This window comes from Ranitomeya variabilis, chromosome 4, assembly GCF_051348905.1.
Source record: "Ranitomeya variabilis isolate aRanVar5 chromosome 4, aRanVar5.hap1, whole genome shotgun sequence".
Classification (NCBI taxonomy): domain Eukaryota; kingdom Metazoa; phylum Chordata; class Amphibia; order Anura; family Dendrobatidae; genus Ranitomeya; species Ranitomeya variabilis.
The window spans coordinates 549,671,603-549,696,910 of NC_135235.1; the positions used below are offsets into that span (position 1 = coordinate 549,671,603).

Below are 25,308 nucleotides of genomic sequence, written 5' to 3' on the forward strand. Positions count from 1 at the left end.
TCTTCCTTTCAATGTGCCCCCAATACATGAGGTGCCCTCTATTTTTTACTGTAGTACTATAAGTTTTATGATGTTTTTCTAATAAAGCAATTGATATTTTAGATATTTGAAGTGGTAACTTTTGCCTTATTAGCTTTTGTATAATGTATAGTGGGGAAAATAAGTATTTGATGCACTGACAATTTTGTAAGTTTTCCCATTTACAAAAAATTGAGAGGTTTGTAATTTTTTATCATAGGCACACTTCAACTGTGACAGAATCTTAAAATATAAGTATTTGATCATCTACCATCCAGCAAGAATTCTGGGTCTCACAGACCTGATAGTTTTTCTTTATGAAGCCCTCCTACTCTGCACTCATTACCTGTAACAATTGTACCTGTTTTAACTCGTTACCTGTATAAAAGACTCCTGTCTACACAATCAATCACACACTCCAATCTCTTCACCATGCCCAAGATCAAAGAGCACTATGGACAACATTGTAGATTTGTACAAGGCTGGGATGGACTACAGAACAATAGGCAAGCAGATTAGTGACAAGGCAACAAATGTTGGCACTAATAATAGAAAATGGTAGAAACACAATATGACTCTCAGTCTTCCTCGGTTTGAGGCTCCATGCAAGATCTTGCCTCCTGGGGTAAGGATGATTCTGAGAAAGGTCAGGAATCAGCCCAGAACTATATGGGAGGACCTGGTCAAAGACCTGAAGAAATCTGGGACCACAGTAGTCTCAAACATTACTGTTAGTAACACAGTATGCCATCATGGATTAAAATCCTGCAGGTCATGCAAGGTCCCCCTGCTCACACCAGAATATGTCCAGGCCCATTTGAAGTTCGCTAATGACCCTCTGGATGATCCAGAGGAGGCATGTGAGATGGTCACCTGGTCAGATGAGACAAAATAGAACTTTTTAGTATCAACTTCACTCGCCATGTTTGGAGGAAAAATAAGGATGAGTACAACCCAAAGAACACCATCCCAACCATCAAGCATGGTGGGGGAAACATCATACTTTGAGGGTGCTTTTCTGCAAAGGGGACAGGATGACTGCATTGTATTGAAGGGAGGATGGATGAGGTCATGTATCGTTAGATTTTGGCCAACAACCTCCTTCCCTCAGTAAGAGCATTGAAGATCATAGAATTATGGAATGTTAGAGTTTTAAGGGACCTCAAGGGTCATCGTGTCCAACCCCCTGCTCAATGCAGGATTCAATAAACCATCTCAGACAGATATCTGTTCAGCCTCTGTTTGAAGACTTCCATTGAAAGAGAACTCACCACTGCTCATGGTAGTCAGTTCCACTCATTGATCACCCTGTCAAAAAAGTTTTTTCTAATATCTAATCTGTATCTTCTCCCTTTCAGTTTAGTTCCATTGCTTCTTGTGTTTCCATGAGCAAATGAGAATGATGATCCCTCTACACTATGACATCCCTTCAGATATTTGTAGACAGCTATTAAGTCTCCTCTTAGCCTTCTTTTTTGCATTCCTAGATCCTTTTACCATGCCTCATAGGACATACTTTGCATTCTGCATACCATGCTGGTAGCTCTTCTCTGAACATGCTCCAGTTTTTCAATGTCTTTCTTTAAAAGGTGGTGCATAGGACTGGACACGGTGTTCCAGATGAGGCCTGACCAAGGAGGAGTAGAGGGGGATAATTACTTCAAGTGATCTAGACTGTATGCTTCTTTTAATACATCCTAGAACGGTGTTTGCTTTTTTTTGCTGCTGCATCACACTGTTGAGTCATGTGCACTGTGTGATCTATTAGTATACCCAATCTTTTCCACACATGTTGTTGCTTAACTCAATTTCACCCATTCTATAGAGGTAATGTTCATTTTTCTTGCCCAGATGTAGAATCGTGCATTTCTACCTGTTAAATACCATTCTATTAATCGCTGTCCATTGTTCACACTTATCTAGATCCTTCTGAATCCTTTCTCTATCTTCTCTAGTGTTAGCTATCCCTCCTAGCTTTGCATGGTCTGTCAATTTGATTCATTTACCTACAAATGTTGAACAACACTTGGGTCAGGACATAGCCTTGTGGTACCCCACTTCAAAAGCTTTTCCAATTGGATGTGCAACCATCTATTACTACTCTTTGAGTACGATCAAAGAGCCAGTTATGAATGCACCTAACCGTAGCCTTGTCAATCCCATACTTGGTCATTTTTTCAATAAGGATAGTATGAGATACTATATCAAATGCTTTGCTGAAGTCTAGATATACTATATCTACCGCATTTCCCTGATCCACCCAGTCAGTGATTCCATCATAGAAGGAAATTGGGTTAGTCTGGTATGAGTTATTTGCTACAAACCCATGCTGGCTCTTGTTAATTACTATATTCTTATCCAAGTATTTATATACATGCTATTTAATAATTTGTTCAAATATCTTTCCTGGTATAGAAGTAAGGTTCACTGGCCTGTAATTTCCTGGCTCCATCTGCTTTCCTTTTTTGAAGATAGGGACAACATTTGCCCTTCTCCAATCTCCTGGCACTTGTACTGTTTTCCTTGATGGAGTCATGGCTGGATCATCCAGCATAACAATAACCTGGAACACACAGCCAGTGGTAACTAAGTAGTGGCTCCATAAGAAGCATTTCAAGGTCCTGAAGTGGCCTAGCCAGTCTCCAGACCTGAACCCAATCGAAAATCTTTGGAGGAAGCTGAAACTCAATGTTGCCCAGTGACTGCCCCAAAACATGAAAGATCTGGAGAAGATCTGTATGGAGGAGTGGGCCAAATTCGCTGCTGCAGTGTGTGCAGTCTTGGTCAAGAACTACAGGAAATGTCTGACCTCTGTAATTTCAAACAAAGGATTCTGTACCAAATATTATGTTCTGTTTTTCTATTGTATCAAATACTTATTTCATGCAATGAAATGCTAATTATGCCAAAATCATACAATGTGATTTTCTGGATTTTTTTTTAAAGATTCTGTGTCTCACAGTTGAAGTGTACCTACAATAAAAATTATAGACCTCTCCATTGTTTGTAGGTGGGAACACTTGCAAAATCGGCAGAGTATCAAATACTTGTTTTCCCCACTGTAGATTTCATGCTACTTTGCTTTTGTGGCTTGTAATCAGTACATATTTTAAAGGTGTTGTCAATAATTAAAAAAAGAGTTTGTTTTCTTTTTTCTTTTTTTTCAGAAACAGCGCCACTCTTGTCCACTGACTGGTATTGAAGCTCAGTTTTCATTCACTTGAATGACACCTCTGGTGCCATACCAGACACATGCCACTGGCTGAAAGTGGTGTGATATCTCAAAGGAAGCAAATCTATTTGTTAGTCTGTTTCTGGACAGTCCCTTTCAAGTATATTCTCGTTTAGTGAATATGTAAAGGAGCACTAAAGCTATGGGCACCTATAAAAGCGTATCCCAGCAGAGCCCTGTTTGCAAGCTCCAGAGTTTCGTTCGAGTGAAGAGTAAGGGTGACTGACCTGCCATTTTCCGAGACCTGTAGTGTCTCCATTTTTCATGATCTTGGGTTAGGGAGGGCATATTTTTTGCATGCCGAGCTGACGTTGTTATTGATACCATTTTGGTGCAGATACGATCTTTTGATCACCCGTTATTGCATTTTTAATGCAATGTCGCGGCGACCAAAAAAAGTTTACTTTTTTTCTCGCTATGTCATTTCGCGATCAGGTTAATCCATTTTTATTGATAGATCGGGCGATTCTGAACGCAGCGATGCCAAATATGTGTATGTTTGATTTTTTATTGTTTTATTTTGAATGGGGTGAAATGGGGTGATTTAAACTTCTATATATTTTTAATATTTTTAAAAACAATTTTTTTTTAACTTTTGGCATACTTCAATAGTGTCCATGGAGACTAGAAGCTGCCATAACCCAATCGGCTCAGCTACATAGAGGCGATGATCAGTTCACCTATATGTAGCTGAATTACTCACTTGCTATGAGCGTCGATCACTGGGCGGCACTCACAGCAAGCTGGCAGTGAGAACCATAGAGGTCTCCAGCAGACCAGTGATCACGTGACGGGGGTCACCAGTGGGCGGATTTCCGGCGCAATTGTCGGAAGTGCTTGTTAAATGCTGCTGTCAGCATTTGACAGCAGCATTTAACGGGTTAATAGCTGTGGGTGGATCGCAATTGCACCTGCGGCTGTTCCGGGCACATGTCAGCTGTTCAGAACAGCTGACATGTGCCGGGAAAGATGTGGGTACCCGCCGGAGCCCACATCAAAGGGAGGAAAGCGACTTTCGCTGTACTAGTACGGCAGAGGTCATGAAGGGGTTAAAGGGGTTTTCTGACAAAGTACGATACATTTTAATCAATAGATCTTGGAATAATTATAAGTTCTACAATTGGATGAGCTAAATAAAATGTTCCTGTGCTGAGATAATCTTATAAATGTGCCCTGCTGTGTACTGTGTAATGGCTGTGTCTGACCGTACAGGAACATGGCCTGATCATACCACAGCTCTTGGGCAGGGGAGGAAGCGAAGAAGAGTATACAGATATTAAAGAATGGAATTGTAGCTGCTGCTTTCTGTGAGGTAAAATATAATTTTAAACATTATGTAAACAGTTTTACCTCCCAAAACGTAGCATCTGCGATCCCATGCTGTCCTGTCTGTAGCCTCTCTTTTGCTTCCTCCCCTGGCAAGGAGATATGGTATGATCAGACCATGTTCCTGTAGGGTCAGACACAGCCATTACACAGTACACAGCAGGGGCACATTTATAAGATTATCTCAGCGATGGAACATTTTTTTTAACCCATCCAGATGTGGAACTTATTATTATTTAAAGAGCTATTAATTAAAATGTTTTATGTTCTTTGGACAATCGTTTAACCCCTTCACCCCCAAGGGTGGTTTGCACGTTAATGACCAGGCCAATTTTTACAATTCTGACCACTGTCTCTTTATGAGGTTATAACTCTGGAATGCTTCAACGGATCCCGGTAATTATGACACTGTTTTCTCATGACATATTGTACTTCATGATAGTGGTAAAATTGCTTTGGTCTTACCTGTGTTTATTTGTGAAAAAAACGGAAATTTGGCGAAAATTTTGAAAATGTCACAATTTTCCAACTTTGAATTTTTATGCAATTAAATCACAGAGATATGTCACACAAAATACTTAATAAGTAACATTTCCCACATGTCTACTTTACATCAGCACAATTTTGGAACCAAATTTTTTTTTTGTTAGGGAGTTATAAGGGTTAAAAGTTGACCAGCATTTTTCTCATTTGAAGTCATTTTGAGGGGTCTATATGATAGAAAATAACCAAGTGTGACAACATTCTAAAACCTGCACCCCTCAAGGTGCTCAAAACCACATTCAAGAAGTTTATTAACCCTTCAGGTGTTTCACAGGAATTTTTGGAATGTTTAAATAAAAATGAACATTTAACTTTTTTTCACAAAAAATTTACTTCACCTACAATTTGTTTTATTTTACCAAGGGTAACAGGAGAAAATGGACCCCAAAAGTTGTTGTACAATTTGTCCTGAGTACGCCGATACCCCATATGTGGGGGTAAACCACTGTTTGGGCGCATGGCAGAGCTCGGAAGCGAAGGAGCGCCATTTGACTTTTCAATGCAAAATTGACTGGAATTGAGATGGGACGTCATGTTGCGTTTGGAGAGCCCCTGATGTGCCTAAACATTGAAACCCCTCACAAGTGACACCATTTTGGAAAGTAGACCCCCCAAGGAACTTATCTAGATGTGTGGTGAGCACTTTGACCCACCAAGTGCTTCACAGAAGTGTTTCACTACAGTTTATAACGCAGAGCCATAAAAATAAAAAATCATATTTTTTCACAAAAATGATCTTTTCGCCCCCAATTTTTTGTTTTCCCAAGGGTAAGAGAAGAAATTGGACCCCAAAAGTTGTTGTACAATTTATCTTGAGTATGCTGATACCTCATATATGGGGTAAACCACTGTTTGGGCACATGGCAGAGCTCGGAAGGGAAGGAGCGCCATTTGGAATGCAGACTTAGATGGACTGGTCAGCAGGCGTCACGTTGCATTTGCAGAGCCCCTGATGTAACTAAACAGTAGAAACCCCCCATAAGTGACCCCATATTGGAAACTAGACCCCCCAAGGAACTTATCTAGATGTGTTGTGAGAGCTTTGAACCCCCAAGTGTTTCCCTACAGTTTATAACGCAGAGTCGTGAAAATAATAAATCTATTTTTTTACACAAAAATTATTTTTTTAGTCCCAGTTTTGTATTTTCCCAAGGGTAACAAGAGAAATTTGACCCCAAAAGTTGTTGTCCAATGTGTCCTGAGTACGCTGATACCCCATATGTTGGGGTAAACCCCTGTTTGGGCGCACGGGAGAGCTCGGAAGGGAAGGAGCACTGTTTTACTTTTTCATTCCAGAATTGGCTGGAATTGAGATCAGACGCCATGTCGCGTTTAGAGAGCCCCTGATGTGCCTAAACAGTGGAAACCCCCCAATTATATCTGAAACCCTAATCCAAACACACCGCTAACCCTAATCCCAATGGTAGCCCTAACCACACCCCTAACCGTGACACACCCCTAACCCTAATCCCAACCCTATTCCCAACTGTAAATGTAATTCAAACCCTGACCCTAACTTTAGCCCCAACCCTAACCCTAACTTTAGCCCCAACCCTAACTGTAGCCTTAACAGTAGCCCCAACCCTAACCCTAACTAATTAGTACGTCTAATGTCAGAAAGGGGTTAAGAGTGGTCTGCCTTTGTAAACTAGCTACTAAATAATGCTGGGCTGGTACATAATAATCGGCGGCTGTTTAATGCTGCAAGTCAGGTGGTGTAAACCCACTTTAACTTATCACTTATATTAACTAGAGTTCAAACTAATTAACATAGGAGCTAGGATTTTTCTGAACGTCCTTTCATTCATCACCTTGCACAACACTACATCTTGTGAACCTCTTTAACCCCTTCATGACATTTGAAGTGTACACATATATACATATAAATACTTTCCAAAAGTATATTGAGGGGGTTTCCACTATTTAGACACATCAGGGGCCCTCCAAACGTGAAATGACACCCGCACACTATTCTGTTAAAGTCTGAGTTCCAAAACGTCATTCCTTCATTGCCGAGCAGTGCTGTGCACCCAAACGGTAGTTTTCACCCACATATGGCCTCTTTCACATTTCCGTCGATACGGGGCTGTCGCAAACCGTCGGCCCAACGTACCGACGGACGTTGTGCAAATTGTACACAACGTGTGCAGGGGATGCAGTTTTCAGACGCATCTGCTGCCCATTATGAGTTCCGGGGAGGAGGGGGTGGAGTTCTGGCCGCGCATGCACGGTCGGAAATGGCGGTTCCGACAGACGAAAAAAACGTTACATTGAACGTTTTTTCGTCATGACGGGCCGCAAAATCACGACGCATCCGTTGCACGATGGATGCGACGTGTGGCCATACGTCGCAATGCGTCGCTAATGCAAGTCTATAGAGAAAAAGCGCATCCTGAGGGCAACTTTGCAGGATGCGTTTTTTCTACAAAACGACGCATTGCGACGTTGGCCAAACGACGGAAGTGTGAAAGAGGCCTATGGGGTATTGCTGTACTCAGGAGAAAGTTCATTTTCTTGTGACCCTTGTGAAAAGAAAAAAATTGGGTCAAAAAAGAATATTTTTGTCTGAAAAATTTGATTTTTTATTTTCACGGCTCTACTTTATAAACTTCTGTGAAGCATCTGGGGGTTTAAGGTGCTCACTACACATCTAGACAAATTCCTTGAGAGATCTAGTTTTCAAAATGGGGTCAATTGTGTAGGGGGGTTTCCACTGTTTAAGCACATCAGGGGCTTTCCAAACATGACAAGGCGTCTGCTCTCGATTTCAGCCATTTTTGTTTTCAAAAAGTCAAGTCTCCTGCTAAAATAAAATGCAGCGCCCCAGGGTCCTCGTTGTTGCAGTAATGTCATTTTCCTCTAAGGGAGAGTGATATTACGTTTGGAGGCAAAGAAGAACAACTACATCCAGGTAAAACAAACATGCAACACATTTCACACTCCAGGCCACCAGGGGGAGCTCTGCTCCTATTTATTAGGTCTCTCCCCACACTTAGGTAAAACTGGTGACCTGGAGGAAAAAGTTAGTTAGTTGCTGGCTGAGCTTCGCTCAGGTAGTTGGTCCCTGACAGGGGTGGGATCCTGTCAGAGATCGAGGAAGAAGGACATGGAGCTATGCATGCCCTGAGAGCTGCAGCTTCCAGAAAGAGACACCAGGAGGAGAACTGTATTGCAGAGAGGGTGAAAGAAGTCGTAGCAAAGGAGTGGATACCAGGAGGGGTTCAGCCCTACACAGGCTGCCTCCTTCTGAGGCGCAGGATACCGGTAGCCGGAACACCGAGGGAGCAATGATCCTTTATGCCTTGCTCCAGAGACCGGCAGGACAGCTAATTTCACGTTACCTGTCCGCCCCTACACCCAGGAGGCAAGGTGGCACCCATTAGAGGCTGGGGAATGATAGAGTCCCTGTAAAACACCTCAAGCCACCGGTCATACGGGTTTGTCCTATCCATCTACGGGGCAGAGAGAGAGAGAGAGACATAACATCTCCAACATCTGTGAGGACCTTATGAGAAGCTTAACAGTAAGGGACTACAACACTACAGCGCTAGAGGAAGGCTACTGATTTCTACCTGGACAAGGGGGACTCTGGACTTCCTCCAAACCGGCCGGACTCTGTCTCCCCTGTGATCTGGTGCTCTGGACTGTGGATGCTGAAGTCTTCAGTAAAGGTAAAGAGACTGCAACCTTGTGTCCTCGTTCTTCACTGCGCCTCTCACCATCCACCATCTACACACCGGGAGCCCTGGGGATACACTTCACCTGTGGGAAGGTATACCATCTAGCTGTCATAACATCACCCCAGCGGACCCCTTAAAGCAGCGTCGGTCTTCCTGACCGAATACCACAGGTGGCGTCACAAACACAAACTTTATCCCTTTAAAGACCTTTCCTTTTTAATACGGACGTCCCAGGGCCACAGACCGGGTCAGCCACTGTGACATCCCCCCGTGAACCGAAGGACCCAGTACCGAGTACCCACTGCCCTTGGGGGCGCTGCAAAAACATTTGGGGCTAAAGTCAAATTTTTATGAATAAAAGTAAAATGTTCATTTTTTCCTTACACATTGCTTTAATATTATTGTCCTTTTCATTTTGACCAGATAACGTAGCACCCATATATTTAAACATGAAGTAGTGTATGTAACTGTTTCCATACACTTATGGGCCTCATTTATCAAGACTCCCTAAAGGAAATACTGTCAGGCATCAGCTTTCATTGATTAACTTTTATGAAATTAAAGCTGCTCTGTGATTGGCTGTTATGGGCAACAAAGACATTTCTTTTAAATTGTTTGTTATATCTGCCCCATTGTCGTTATTGCAGTGTCCAAAAGAACACAGCAGCAATCAAACAAACTTAGGCCTCATTCAGACTTTTGTTTTTCATGCATGTTTTATCCATATTTTTCATGGATAGAATACTCACCCATTGAAGTCTATGGTGGTATTCACATGTCTGTACTTTTTGACAGATCATATGTCTGCAAAAAGATCACAAAGACGTGTCTGTTTTTGTTCAGATTCATGGGTCAAAATTGCTCATAGAAGCATGTATGTATGGACTAATTTTATATTATTTTCCAAACTACTACAAAATCCGCATGTCTCATATGTGGATTTTCATGTGGATTTAAAGGGAACCTGTCACCAGGTTTTCCCAATATAAACTAAGGTCATCATCCTTACCGATCTTTTACAGGCAGGCCGAAATATGCCTGCGCAGGAACGAGATTAGGGGCGCTAAGTGGATGAAGTATGTAGGATGCTTCCTCCTCATGAAGAAGGGTAGCAGGACGTCGATTGTGATGAAAGATGAGGCGCCGAGCAAGACCAGCGGTGCCCATCTGACCCGACCGCGCCATTAGGGGGATTATAAAAGGTATTTTTGGGGATACGCAGATGGGGTTATGGGCTTATATGCAGGTTGCTAAACTACTGTGAAAAAGATGCTAAATATGGTTGCCTTAGTTTATATTGAGAAAACCTGGTGACAGGTTCCCTTTAAAAGCCATAGATTTGTTGTAAATTTGACTCTTTGCAACTTATGAAATCTGGAGCAAGACCGTAACATATCCACATCTGAATCCACATTAAAATCCACATGAAAATTTTGTGATGGATTTACCAATGGTGTAACATTCTGCTACGTATGAATTCACCCTAACTACACGAGTATAAGGGAAATAATTATGGAAAAAACTCATTTTCGCACAAAAAACACCACCATGTCCAGACCACAGTGATAGGATCATAAATCAACCATCTAAGTGGTGTGCAGTACACAATCACTTCCAGTATGCACTCGTGATGCCATTTCCACCCCAGCTATCATTCCTCTATTAGTATTTTTTAATAAAATAGTCGGATCATTGCCTTTTGAGAGAAATCCTTTTGATTAATTAACACTTGATGTGCCAGGAACCATGAGTGAGTGACATTGTCTGAGAGCAGCTTGAGACACAGATCAACCCTCACACTGAAATAAGGAGGATGTAACGGGTAATTACGAATATGCTGAAGACCCCTAAAATAAGCAGCCAGGTTTATTGCAGGTAATTGCTGTTGTAGGTTATCACACATTTGTGCAAGGTTAGTAAATTAATTAGTATTCAGCGTATACTGTAAAGAAGTGAACAGGCGGCATCCCTAAACACATGAAAATAAATAAGGCTAGTGTATTATATCCAGTGCTGGCCAACGAGTTTGCGACTTATGCATCACATAGGGCTCATCATTTACACCTGACAGATATAGCTTGGCAACAGAAGTTTGCACCGCCATGAATTTTGTAGCATTGATATTAAATATTTTATATATATATATATATATATCAGTTTTGCACAGTACAGTTATGGTATGGTTATTTGTGCATCTTACTGGGTATATTTAGGCTTTGTATTCTAGGGCTATTTGTACAATGTTAAAGCCTTCATGTTGAGGTGGGGTGGGAAGGAACTTAATTTAATCACACTCGTATGGGTAATAACTATAGTAAATTTAAATGACTGCTGTCTAGCAAAGACACCTGTCTCCAATTGAACAGGACAGATGCCTGTAAGCATTTGCAGTATTGCAGTAGGAAGCTCTGCTGCAGTGACATCAAAATAGCTTGATTGAAAATGGTATAGGTGATGTCCAGGTTTATGCAGATGCTCAGCATTCAAAAAGGCAGAGTAGCTGGCAGTGTGGACAGCCTTTTCTTACCTCAGCACTCCTAGTATCTCCAGTATTAGATCAGAAAGATAGGGTGGACCACCTTGTGAGCATCCTCTTCTTCAGCAACCCTGGTATCTTTAGTTTTAGCTCAAATAGACATGTTTGGAGAGCAGTGTGAGCAGCCTCTTCTTACCTCAGCATTCCTGGTATCTCCAGTATTAGATCAGAAAGATTGGTTTGATCATGTCGTGAGCATCCTCTTCTTCAGCAACCCTGGTATCTCAAGTATTAGATCAAATACACAGGATGGACAGCAGTGTGAGCAGTCTCTTCTTACCTCAGCACTCCTGGTATCTTCAGCATTAGACCCTATAGACAGGGTGGACAGCAGTGTGAGTAACCTCTTTTTACCTTGTATAACCTGGTATCTTCAGTATTAGACCCTATAGACATGGTGGCCAGCAGTGTGAGTAACCTCTTCTTACCTCAGTTAATCTGGTATCTTTAGTATTAGATCATGTAGACATGGTGGACAGTAGAGTAAGGAGCCTTTCCTTACCTCAGTATGCCTGATATCTCCAGTATTAGATCAGAAAAATGGGGTGAACAGCAGTGTTAGCAGTCTCTTCTTACCTCAGCAGCCTGGTATCTCAAGAATTAGATTAGATAGATAGTGTGCAGCAGTGCAAGCAGCCTCTTCTTAACTCAGCACACCTGGTATCTCCAGTATTAGACTGGAAAAACAGGGTGGACAGCAGTGTGAGCAGCCTCTTCTTGCCACAGTATCCTTCATATCTCCAGCACAAGATGTGAAAAACAGGTCAGATAGCTCTCTGGCCTCTCCAGTATTACATGAGACAGAGAGGGTGAACAGCAGTGTGAGCAGCCTCTTTTTACCTCAGCATGCCTGGTATCTCCAGGACTACATCAGGAAGACATGGTGTACAGCAGTGCGAGTGGCCTCTTCTTACCTCAGCACTCCTGGTACCTCCAAGTATTATATCAGACAGACAGGGAGGACAGCAGTGTGAGCAGCCTCTTTTTACCTCACCACTCTTGATAGCTCTAGTATTAGATCAGGATATTCATTGAAAACACATCTTCCTACAAATGAAGTGAGGGAAGGAGCTTCCTACTGTACATACTCACAAGCCCTTATCCTACAATCTAGGACAGGTTTCTTTTAGTGTAACAAGATAGCGACCATATTAATTTACTGAGGTAATTCTTACCTAAATAAAAAAAACTGATTAGCTAATTAAAGGTATTTTGTAATTTATTTAAAGAGACATTTTCATTATCTTTTCTTATTGCTGGAGAACCCCATTAAAGTGATATGTTTACTGTGGTAGACCGGTTCACTCAGTTGTACACAGAGGTAGACACTTTCTCCTTAAGATATTCAGTGGTTTATTATATTTGCTGTATAAACCATGGTGTATTAAAAATAAACAGCCCTTTCGGCAAAAAAACAGGAAAACAAAACAAAGTGGTAACACAAAGCACAGTCCTTGTGTTAGCGCGGATCCACACAATTCAGGTTAGCACAAACACAAACTCTTCTTTGGAGATAGCCTCTCCAGGCACACTGAACACTGAGTGTCTCAGGAGGCCGACTATTTAAACCGCAGACCACACCCTGGGGTGGCGATAAGGTGAACAACCTCCCACCCATTCTATCATTGTCCACAAAATCCAGCCCTTAAAATTGCCAATTAACCCCTCTGAACACATAGTGTTCTGGAGCAAAGTTCTGGGTTTCAAATCACTGAAACTAATAGCCTCAGTGAAACGTATCTCAAGCGTACAACACGAGCCTAAGCAAGACACTGGGACTGACATTTATGCTCAGCAGCACCCGCAGCGGCCAAGTCCGAATAGGAGACTGCAGAGGCAGACAAGGCTCAGGATCTATCCCGCGCACCGGGAAGATCCCAGGGATGATTAAAATGCTTAACATCCCCTCCAGCACTTTGCCAGTGACTTTGTCATATTACTTATCCAATGGATAGTTGAAAAATGTTTGAGTGGTGTGTGTTTGACTGCTAAGACCCTCAAAGTTTGCTAGAATGATTGGTTATCTTTCTCGCCACCCTGCAAAAAGGAGACTTTAAAGGGAACCTGTCACATCCCAAAACACTGTTAACTTGCAGATATAGGGTTAATCTGCAGGTTAATAGCATTCCAAAGCTGTTGGCCGCTGCAGGAAAGCTAGTCTGTTGGGATGAAAATAACATAATACCTCCCTGCAGTATCTGGCTTTCAGTCATGGAGATGTGGCCGTTGCAGCTTCCGTCACTGCTCAATACATCCCCGGCACTGACTGACAGCTGGCACAGCAGTGTATCAGTACAGTGTTGGCTGAATGTCCGTGCTGGAGTGAGGTTACAGACGCCATTTGCTTTGTACTGAGCGGTGACTGAAGCTCTACCAGTCGCACCACTGAGAGCCAGAGGCTGTAGGGAAGAATAAAGTTAATTTCTTCCTGATAGGCTGACTTTCAGTAAGGCAGTCCGGCAGCTTTGCAATGCTAATAGCCTGCAGGTTAACCCCATATCTGCAGGTTCATAGTGCTTTGGAATGTCATAAGTTCACTTGAGGCCCCCTTCAAAAGTCCATTTTTTGTGTCCGTATGAGGTCCATTTTTTAAGGACCGCAAATACAGACACACGCACACTCAATGCATTCAATGGTGGTGTGCACAAGTCAGGTTTTTCACGCAGACCGCATGTCCATGTGAAATAGATGGCACACATGACAGTTTTTTACATGTACCATGGACAAAATGTGTGTTGTACAAGTGCACTCTGATGAAATTTCTCACAGTGCTAGCAGTGACGTCATTGGCAAACTCACACTGAATTCATAATGCAAATGCAGCTGCCTGTGACCTGCAGTAACCTCAATGATGTTACCATTTATCACTGAAGCTGCGTCCCACGCTCAGCTCAGTGTATCCTGGATTCACGGCTGTGCAGTCGCATTGTGCCACCACTCATGCAATCCAGAGGAAGCACAGTTGGGCTCTTCATGGGACAAATGGGTTGTCATCTTACAGGTGAGGAATATGGGAAAAAGAGGGTAGGGAGTGTTTATTTAAAAAAAGGACTCTGTGTGTTTATATCAATTATATGTGTATGTGTCTTTACTACATATGTGTATGTGTCTTTATTACATTTGACTATAAGGTTAGTAATGGGGGTGTCTTATAGACGCCTCACCATTACTAATTTCTGGGCTTGATGTCAGCATCCATAAAACAATTGACATAAGCCCAAACCCTATTACGCTACTTGCCACCGCACCAGGGCAAGTGGGAAGTTTGGAGGCTAAGCACCAGATTGGCGCATCTTATGAATGCACCATTTCTGGGGCAGCTGAGGGCTGATATTGCTAGCTTGTAAGGGGGGCCAATATCCATGGCCTCTTCCTTGGCTATTAATTTCAGCCCACAGCACTCTGTTTAGCCTTTGCTGGTTAGAAATTCTAGGGGGGGCCTCAACATTTTTTTCCTGGGGTTCCCCGTAAACTAACCAGTAAAGGCTAAGCAAACAGTTGTGAGCTCTTATTAATAGCCTGGGAACCTTTAGGGCTATTGGCCCCTTTGACAGAATAGTAACATCAGCCCCCAGCGGTCGGCTTTCCCTCTGCTGGTTATATAAATTACGGGGGATCCCACGTCGTTTTTTTTTAGTTGATTTATTTAAAAATAAAAAAGCAAGTACAGAAGAAACCTACACAAAGCATTGATTATATAACACACTAGCATATTTATATCTATCTATCTATCTATCTATCTATCTATCTATCTATCTATCTATCTATCTATCAATCATGTTCCTCACTACCTCTACCTTTAAACATCTTTAATCCAAAACACTCTTTAATTTTTATGCTGCCATTAATTCCATACGTATCACACTGACAGCACACGGACACAGACAGCACAGGGACACATGGATGTCACATACGTACACACTTATGGCAGACGGGCATGGAATCACCAGGACATGTGAAGGAGGTCTTAATGGAGTGGCAGTAGAACACAAGTGCCGCTGCTTCTTTCAAAGTCTACAGGACTGACTGAGCCTACTAAGTACAATGCTTTTTATAATCCTTGGCCGACCATATTCAACCAGCTCCAGAATAAGGAGCATTCTAAACTAGGAGTTGATCAGTAGTTTATTCTATATTACCCAACAACCATGCTCCTTCTTTTATTCAGGTGGACATAGCATTTGGTGTCAACTCCTTATAGGAACAGTAATTTTTAAAGCATTTGGCCTTCTGGTTTTCCTATCTTAAAAGTTAAAATCCTGCATGACACGCTGATTTAATAGATATACCGTAAATGTAAATACATTTTCTACTTATTGCCTTTTTCGTTTGTTTAGTGACATCAATTCCTTCCATCTTAAATAAGTGTTTATCACCATGGAAGAAAACGCTAAAGACTGCTTGACAGCTGCTGCCAACCATCAACACTACTTCACTACTTCAGTGGTTTGAGTTTTTTGTGAATGGTGAGAAAAGACAGTTAAAAGAGGTTGTGACTGTGAGAGCTGTGAAATAGAATGTTTAATCGCCATTTGTCTTGCAATGTAAAAGCCGAACATAAAATGATGTTCATTTAAATACTCGTATGAGACGTTACTGTACATTTCTACTAGCAGACAGCTACAGACTGTTATTTGTCAATAAACACCAACTTACAACTATCTATAAGTTTCAGTTTAATTGAAATATTCTGTTTCACTGCAGGCTGTAAAGTGAGATTTTTAAATGGATTGCTGGTTGTACTGACATCTAATGGTGAATATGAAAATTACAATAATTCATAAGTAACTTTTACATGGATGATCAGAAAAAATTGCGATGAAAAATATAATCTGACCTAATAAATGCCATATTGTCAAATATTCTGGATAATTATACTTTTATAGAAAAGTAGATAAAACTACCTTGTAATAGTTAACCAAGACATAAATAAAACATTAATACAGAATCTGTCACTAAGTCTTTATTATTTAACCAAAGGAGAACCCTTGTTGCATTACAACAGCGTTTCGACTTCAAGACGATCGCTCAGTTTTTTACTGAGACAAATTGCAATTTCACAGAATGTTTTTATTATCAGATGCCAGATTTAGGGACTATTGCTGTATGTTCCCTTAGATTGTTCATTTAGGGCATATGATAAACTATTTAAGCTATCATACAGCCCTGTTTGTATTTTTTAACTATTCCTAATAAAATCATTAAAATGGGTATTTTCTGGATTACTGTTATGAAATTTCAGCAAGTTCCAATTTTCAATATATATATACAGTGCCTACAAGTAGTATTCAACCCCCTGCAGATTTAGCAGGTTTAATAAGATGCAAATAAGTTAGAGCCTTCAAACTTCAAACAGGAGCAGGATTTATTAACAGATGCATAAATCTTACAAACCCAAAAGTTTTGTTGCTCAGTTAAATTTTTATAAATTTTAAACATAAAAGTGTGGGTCAATTATTATTCAACCCCTAGGTTTAATATTTTGTGGAATAACCTTTGTTTGCAATTACAGCTAATAATCGTCTTTTATAAGACCTGATCAGGCCGGCACAGGTCTCTGGAGTTATCTTGGCCCACTCCTCCATGCAGATCTTCTCCAAGTTATCTAGGTTCTTTGTGTGTCTCATGTGGACTTTAATCTTGAGCTCCTTCCACAAGTTTTCAATTGGGTTAAGGTCAGGAGACTGACTAGGCCACTGCAACACCTTGATTTTTTGCCTCTTGAACCAGGCCTTGGTTTTCTCGGCTGTGTGCTTTGGGTCGTTGTCTTGTTGGAAGATGAAATGATGACCCATCTTAAGATCCTTGATGGAGGAGCGGAGGTTCTTGGCCAAAATCTCCAAGTAGGCCGTGCTATCCATCTTCCCATGGATGCGGACCAGATGGCCAGGCCCCTTGGCTGAGAAACAGCCCCACAGCATGATGCTGCCACCACCATGCTTGACTGTAGGGATGGTATTCTTGGGGTCGTATGCAGTGCATTCCAGTCTCCAAACGTCACGTGTGTGGTTGGCACCAAAGATCTCGATCTTGGTCTCATCAGACCAGAGATCCTTGAACCAGTCAGTCTCAGAGTCCTCCAAGTGATCATGAGCAAACTGTAGATGAGCCTTGACATGACGCTTTGAAAGTAAAGGTAACTTACGGGCTCGTCTGGAACGGAGACCATTGCGGTGGAGTACGTTACTTATGGTATTGACTGAAACCAATGTCCACACTGCCATGAGATCTTCCCGGAGCTCCTTCCTTGTTGTCCTTGGGTTAGCCTTGACTCTTCGGACAAGCCTGGCCTTGGCACGGGAGGAAACTTTCAAAGGCTGCCAAGGCCGTGGAAGGCTAACAGTAGTTCCATAAGCCTTCCACTTCCGGATGATGCTCCCAACAGTGGAGACAGGTAGGCCCAACTCCTTGGAAAGGGTTTTGTACCCCTTGCCAGCCTTGTGACCCTCCACGATCTTGTCTCTGATGGCCTTGGAATGCTCCTTTGTCTTTCCCATGTTGACCATGTTTGAGTGCTGTTCACAAGTTTGGGGAGGGTCTTAAATCGTCAGAAAAGGCTGGAAAAAGAGATAATTAATCCAAACATGTGAAGCTCATTGTTCTTTGTGCCTGAACTACTTCTTAATACTTTAGGGGAACCAAACAGAATTCTGGTAGGTTGAGGGGTTGAATAATAAATGACCCTCTGAAAAGACTTTTCACAATTTAAAAAAAAAAATAAACAAAGAAATAACATTCTTTTTTGCTGCAGTGCATTTCACACTTCCAGGCTGATCTACAGTCCAAATGTCACAATGCCAAGTTAATTCCAAATGTGTAAACCTGCTAAATCTGCAGGGGGTTGAATACTACTTGTAGGCACTGTATATATATACAGTATATATATATATATATATATATATATATATATATATATATATAGTATATATATATATATATATATATATATATATATATATACGCTACTATGCACATCATCATTTTTGATTAATTACTTATTCCTCAAAATGTAATTTCAGCTTTTGCAAAGTTATTCCACTTAAATAGCTACTTTATCACTGAAACATGAGCTGCTTTGGGGAGTCTCATACTTCATTTTTCTCTAAGGAACTCTTGTTGCTGGATTTTAGGATTTTATTATTTCGCATCGTGAATATTGAAACCTAAAGAAGTATTTCCTGGATCCTCTCATTTCTCTTTAGTTCCGGGACTTTTCTTTTTGTTTTCCATTCTTGCTGGAATAATTGTTATGCTGCTGCTTATGGATTTTTGCTGCCATTCTCCAGGGAACTAGCAGGATAAATTGAGAATTATTGGTGGGAAGCCGAATTTACAGGGGTTTAGAGATCACAATTCTATTAGCAGACAGAAGCCTATTACTTCCAACCTTTCTTTACAGCAGTATATCTTATATCTTCTGTCATTAAAACAGATTCTAGCTGGCACTGTGGCTCAGGGGTTGGCATTATTGTCTTGTCAATATAAGCTCACCATGACTTCCATCCAAAATTGGCCAGTGCCTTCCATATACATGACTCTTCTCTAGGATATAGCTTAATAATACTGGTTTGATAATAGGATACCGTAAGGGTAGAACTTGGTGAAGTCATGTATATATTTGTCTACACATACATACGTTTCATCATTTTTTATAGAATCTTCTTTTCTTTAATCACAGTAAAATCACAATTACCTCAATTACCTAAATGTTCTCCAGTAAGAAAAAAAGTGACCACCAACATGGGAAAAAGGCATTGATTGCTACCATTGTGAATTGTGACAGTGTCGGATATTTTATAATTGACGCATATGAGTTGGGGTTTTATGCTGTGATTGTAGCATGTCTCGTGGGTGAGCCCATGTCAATATGGATCCCTAACCTAAATTGTTACCAACTTTCCAAAATCTATCTCCCATCTATCTATGTTTCTACCTATCTAACTAACTTGTACAATAAATAATGGCAATACTCCCATTTTGAAAAAGTGAAAAATGATATTTATTCCAAGCCCATGTACGCAGGCTTGGAATAAATGCAATTTTTCACTTTTTCAAATGGGAATATTGCCATTTGTCATTGTATATGTACAGTAGTCTGGACTCTGTGACTTGCATCTGCGCTTTATTTGATTGATGTTGCTATCTATCTGTCTTTATGTTTCTTATGTCTTTCTGTCTATCTTATATCACTATATGTATCTTTGCACCAACATAACAAATGGTATGGCAATTAAAACTATAGAAATGGGGCACGTGCATTTTTGTTTATATTATGTGACATATGGGCTATTATCTATTTTTCTTAACTATTGTCTGCTCTGGTAGATTATTTTGTATATTACACTTTTTTTTGTATTTAGTTACCAATAGCAACTATGTGATTTCTTTGGCTCTCCGACAGTATAGCATGAGCACAGCTCTACAAGTGACCTGTCACTGGCGCTTCATTCCTGTTAAGCCTATGTGTCTAAAAGCAGAACACCATCCTGGCATTCAAACAAATGAGATTCCCATTACATATCACTTAAGTAATACGTACTCTGAGAGATCTGGTCTATAGAATATACCATCTGTGGCCAGAATGTTACTGGTCAGAGGTTTTCTGTGGCTAGTCAGTTCTCATATATGTTGTAATCACCATCGTTTTGCCTCTGCTTGTCACCTTATTCAACTGAGTTTCACCAGTTTTAGGCTATCCAACGGTGACCTTACTTTCACGCTATCCCTGCCTCACGTTGATTGACCTTGTTGAACCTCATATTATCTCGATGCGCACTCTAAAAATCTCTTTAGTCTTATTCCCATCCTAGTCACATAGACATTTTCTTTGGTGATAATCAATGTTTGCAAATAGGCAACATGGTCAGTTCCATCGAACCCAATAATGAGCTGAACCACTAAAAAGTTAGAGCCCAGTCCACATTGTTGTTGTTACTTACTGTACACTATATATCTATATCTAAATGAGGATTATCTGGTTCTAGAATTATTAGAACAGTCATCTGATTGAGGCCAGCATTGTTACATCTGATAAGTTCCTAAATTTTGATTTATTCAATGGACAGCTATTGGACCAGTCTTCTCTAGGCATACTACCTCTCATTTGCCCACACTGACTTTCTCTCCTTATCTTAGTACATACTATGGTAGTACAGACTAGCTGGAATTGCCCTAACTTGACTAGATTTCTTCCAAAGTATTTCTAACCCAAACATTATAGCTTTTTGGATTTAACATAGGATAGTTCTGAATTCGGCCCATATCGGCTCATTCTAATCTTAATATAGACTAAACAACCAGGCCAGTTCCTTACTGGGTTTTCTCTCCAATCCCTTCAATAGATAATATCTGCCTATTTTAGCTTTATGTTCCTCTTAGAGTGCCAGTTCCACTTATAATACAGCCATTCTTGACCCTCGCTGGACTCTATTCTCCAATGGTTGGATCTTATAGTCATTCATAAAGGTATTTTGTCCCGTCATTTAATATATTATTACTCCATGTTGTTTGAGAATTTCATTGGCTTTTTGTTGTTCTCCTTTCCAACTTGACCTTCACTACAAACTTCTCAAATCCTCCATTAGCCTCCAATGTGTAATACCAACACTATTTTGGTCTTTCTTGCATCCAATTGTAATTAATCATTTGCTTCTTTTACTTTTCACTATAGACAGTGTTGTCTCTATATTAATTCCTTTTTTTAGACAATGTTGTTCTTTCTTGATGCATAATATCTTCAGTAATAAATCCTTCTACTCATCAGCTTTAAATATTTTGCCCTACTTTTGACTAGTCCGTGTCTTAGGAATGGATCTCTTTGCATCCCTGTCTTAGATGTCTCTACTTACCACTCTGGTCCTTTCATGTACTAGTTCTGTCCTTGTATTTTTGCGTTCTTTGAACTAGCATCATTTGCATTTTTTTGTTTTCTTTGTAACAAAGTACTGATGGGGAGAAGAAGTGCAAATGGGAATTTATTCACCTCATTGTAAACACAACAATGTCCAAACCATACTAGAATATCAGTCCTTGTCCTTTGGGAAGGTGGCTTTTTATATAATTGAGAACACTGTATTAGGGGATGGAAGATATAAGGGTAGACTCTTCTGTACTTTCCTTTTCATGAATTTTACATTTATTTTGTTCCTCTGGTGTTATTACATTTTATGGTACATTAACAGACTCACGGTACCTCCTTCAAATAAAGTGTTATTTGAATGCTCACTTTTTAATATTTTTGTCTTAGAAATTTTAAAACCTCCTTTAAAGTTGGTGGTGGCCACACATTTTTTATGTATTTGTTTTTTTTTCTACCATGATTGGATTAGACAGATGTCATAATTTTTTCACTCCATGACGTGACTACCAATGTAATTGTTGAAAAAATGACTGTCCAAAAAACAAATTAATGTTACGGTACATATTACAGTGATAGATGGTTATGTGAAAACATTTGAAAACTGTAAAAAAAAAATTAAAGAAATAAAAATTGTCTCGAACTGAGAATTGTCCTCTGGATCAGGTCTCTTTCTAACCTCAATACTCATGTTTCCTGTCTTCAAGAACTAGAATTGTCCACAGGAATATCTAAACATCTACCTGTGTCTACCTACAGTTTGTAGGTAGTATGATCTCCATAATGTCCTACATTTGATGGCTAGCTGTCAGTTTCCAAAATGTTCAAAAACTTTTCTCAAGCTACCTAGATTTGGAATATTGTCTTTTCATCATACTCCACTCCAACTTCTTTGAGGGCTACAGCATTATATATTCAGTCCTATCTTCTTCCTTGTCATCCCCAAAATATCACTTGATTAATCTGAAGAAAATCTAAGATGTTCTTGACTACTCCTCAAGAGTTCTTGACCACAGATTTTCTAGATAATTTGCCTCTCTTCTTCTCTAGGAGATATTTATTTCCTACCATGTATTTCCAACCATGTGCTAACTGTCTACCTTTCATTAGGCAGCTAGTTTTTCACTTCCTCTGGGTAAACTCATTTTCCCTGCTCCACTGAGCTATCGCACCCTTGTCTGCGGGTGATTTAATGTTTAAACTTTGGAGACGGGATAAGCGCTGTCCCTAAGGCGTTCTATTTAATAAGTCACCATTGTGACCATTGTTCTTTCTCCTAAAAAATCTGCATCAGTAAATGTTTGGATAGTAATAGGAATAGGATAATAAGAACATGTAAGCTTACAGGGACCGCAGAACAAGAACCTTTAATACAGTATGACGGCCACAATGTAGCTGCCCCGTGTAGTTCATGGCCGACTTCTTTAATCTACATTACTCACTTTCCCTCTAGGGTAGTTTGGGTTTTTTTCATGCTAATTAATTCTGATAGTGCCAATCAGGAAGCTTCTGAAGTGAAAATTTTGCCGAACTTCTAGAATAGATGGAAATTCTGGTGAAAATAACCCATTAGGAATCTTTCTGCACTCCTTGATGTTTTCTTTTCTTCCTCTCACAAAATTCTTTACAAATATCCATCACTTAATTTTAGAAGTTTAATACAGAAAACCTCATATAACCCTACAGAACATCCACAGCTTAGTACAGATATCACCTGAATATTTTCAGTTTTTACAAGTTCCCAGTGGAAAGAAAGTGAAGAGAAAAAGCTTCTAGTGTGACAAACGCACAGTGCGGTACTCATTTTATATGGTGATTCTTATTCAAAAATGATTGCCTTATGATGTAAATTCTAAAGGATGGAAAATATTTTTGCCATTTATGAAAACTGAACATTTTTACATTTCTGTATTAGTATTCATTTGCCAATTTTTTTAAAATTAATAATACTATTAATAGTGACTTTATGAAGTCTATATGAAATATACACAATATATGGTTTTGCAGAAAATAAATAGCAATCTGAGATTTTTTAAATTTTGCTAAATTAGCTTGATTGAATCGAGTTTATATTTTTTACTATTCTTCTTAATACAATTACATTTTTGAAATAAAATTCAAAAACAATCCATTGCTGCACACTCACCTGACCGTTTTTGCAGAGGTCCGCCCACATACTGGTGCCGTCTCCACCTCTCATTAGGACATGGTAGGTAAAGAAGTAAGTGCCCGGTACTGTGCAGCTGAACCTCCCACTTGCCGCATCGTAGTTGTTCCCAAGGTTGGTGACCACGTCATCAAATTTCAGGACCTCATAACCCTCGTGGGGGTTCTTCAGACCAGCATAGAAGGCCACACGGGGAATGGTAGTGTATGTGGCTGTACTTATTGCTCCATTCACACCTCCTCCTGTCAAGCCTGGTGGTCCAGGTTTTCCTGGTTCTCCTCGTTCTCCTGGCGGTCCCTGTGGACCTGGTGGACCTGGTAGCCCAGGCTCTCCAGGTGGACCTGGTTTTCCAGGGCGTCCAGCTTTTCCCTGAGGACCTTGAACTAAAGTTGATGGAGCTTGTTGTTGTCCTCTGTCACTCAATGGTTCAGCTCCAGTCCCGGCTCTGATGCTGGTACTAGTGGTGGTTGCCCCTGCTTTGCTAAGATAGGGGTCGCATACCATCCGGCAGGTGCCCAACATTTCATAGTGGCCATCAGATCCCACTGAGTTGACCAACACTGGAATTAGGATGACCAATATTAGAACCATCACCACGCCAATAGCCACTGCCACCAATGTCTTCCTCCCAAGGCCAAACGGGGCCAAGGGACGAGGGGTTGCGCGGCTGGGGGGAGCTATGGTGCCGAATGTTGAGGTGGAGAGGCAAGGTGGCCCCTCCAGAAAAGAAGGGGTATAGGTAGTCTTGTAGAAGTCACCACAAGTAATGTGGTAAAAGAAAATTGCTGACTAGAAGAGCAAGAACAAAATTAAAGCAGAGGGGTGAGCAAAACAAGGAGGGATAAAAGGAGACAAAAGTGAGAAAAAAAGAGATCAAATATAAAGAAAGGTGAGAACTTAATAAAACTTGCAGGAAAAAATATGCAAATAAAGAATAAAAAAGAAGAATAGATCCCTGACAGGAATGAGAAGAAACTGCAAGAGATGGGAGAAATGTGTGACACAAAAAAGTGAATGGATATTATGTGACAGAACAGTGGAGAAAGCAATGATTAAGAATAGAGTGGAAAGGGAATTGTATGCGAGAGATAAGAAGAGGGGTAGGACAGAGAAGAGAAGGGGGAGCAGGTAAATGCGAATACTTAAAGAGAAGAGGATTAAAGTGAGAAGAAGAGAAAGAAGCAGCTGCAGTGTCGGACTGGGACAGAAGAGAGAGAGAGAGAGCTGGAAAGAAGAAGATTACGAGAAAGGGTGAAAGCTGCTGAGGCAAGGCAGAAAGGCAGCAGGGAATCTAACTTGTGAGAGGTTGGTCTGTGCATCTTGACTGTTATATATGAAACAGAGCAGTGCCCCCTAAAGGATGAAAGAGAATATGCAGCTATGTGCAGGGGGAGACACAGGTGTAGCGTATTTGGCAATAGGTGCAAACACTCTATAAACTACAGTATGTATTCTTACAGTATAATTCACCACTTCAAAGAAAAATAAAAGAACCCTTTGGAATGACTTAATAAAAAAAATAAAAAAATGCAGTCTGATACTGTCCCAATTACAATTATAGAGGAACACAAATTAAACAAACAAAACAAAAACAGTTGTACTATTAATGTCTTTTATTGAGCTTATTTAGTAAATATCCAAAGTATGATGAGTAACGCTAAGTGATCCTTTAATTTAATGACTTGTAGATCCTTCTTTAGCAGGAACTACCATCACCAAGATACATATAACATGTTCACAGCATTGAGTCGGGATTTAGGATAAATCCTTCCGATAAATGTATTTTGGTTGATGATTAATACTTTTGGGATACCTTGCATGCAGATCCCTCCTCAGGTCATACTGCAGCATCTCTACAAAAGTCGTGGGCAAACTTCTATTTGCTTAATTACTGTCATTATTATTTTATATTAATTGTTATCACTTATATTCAGCAAAACTAAGTATGAT

The 25,308-nt window shown here is 40.4% G+C and overlaps 1 protein-coding gene across 1 annotated transcript in view; it reads right to left on the bottom strand.

Moving 5' to 3' along the window:
- Positions 1-24,901, bottom strand: part of C1QL1 (complement C1q like 1) — a 161,246-nt gene extending 136,345 nt beyond the window's left edge. The window contains exon 1 of the mRNA XM_077252633.1: positions 23,338-24,901. Within this exon, the coding sequence (XP_077108748.1) occupies positions 23,338-23,949 (612 nt within the window). The 5' untranslated portion in view covers positions 23,950-24,901. The remainder of the gene's footprint in view (positions 1-23,337) is intronic.
- Positions 24,902-25,308: the final 407 nt, after the last annotated feature.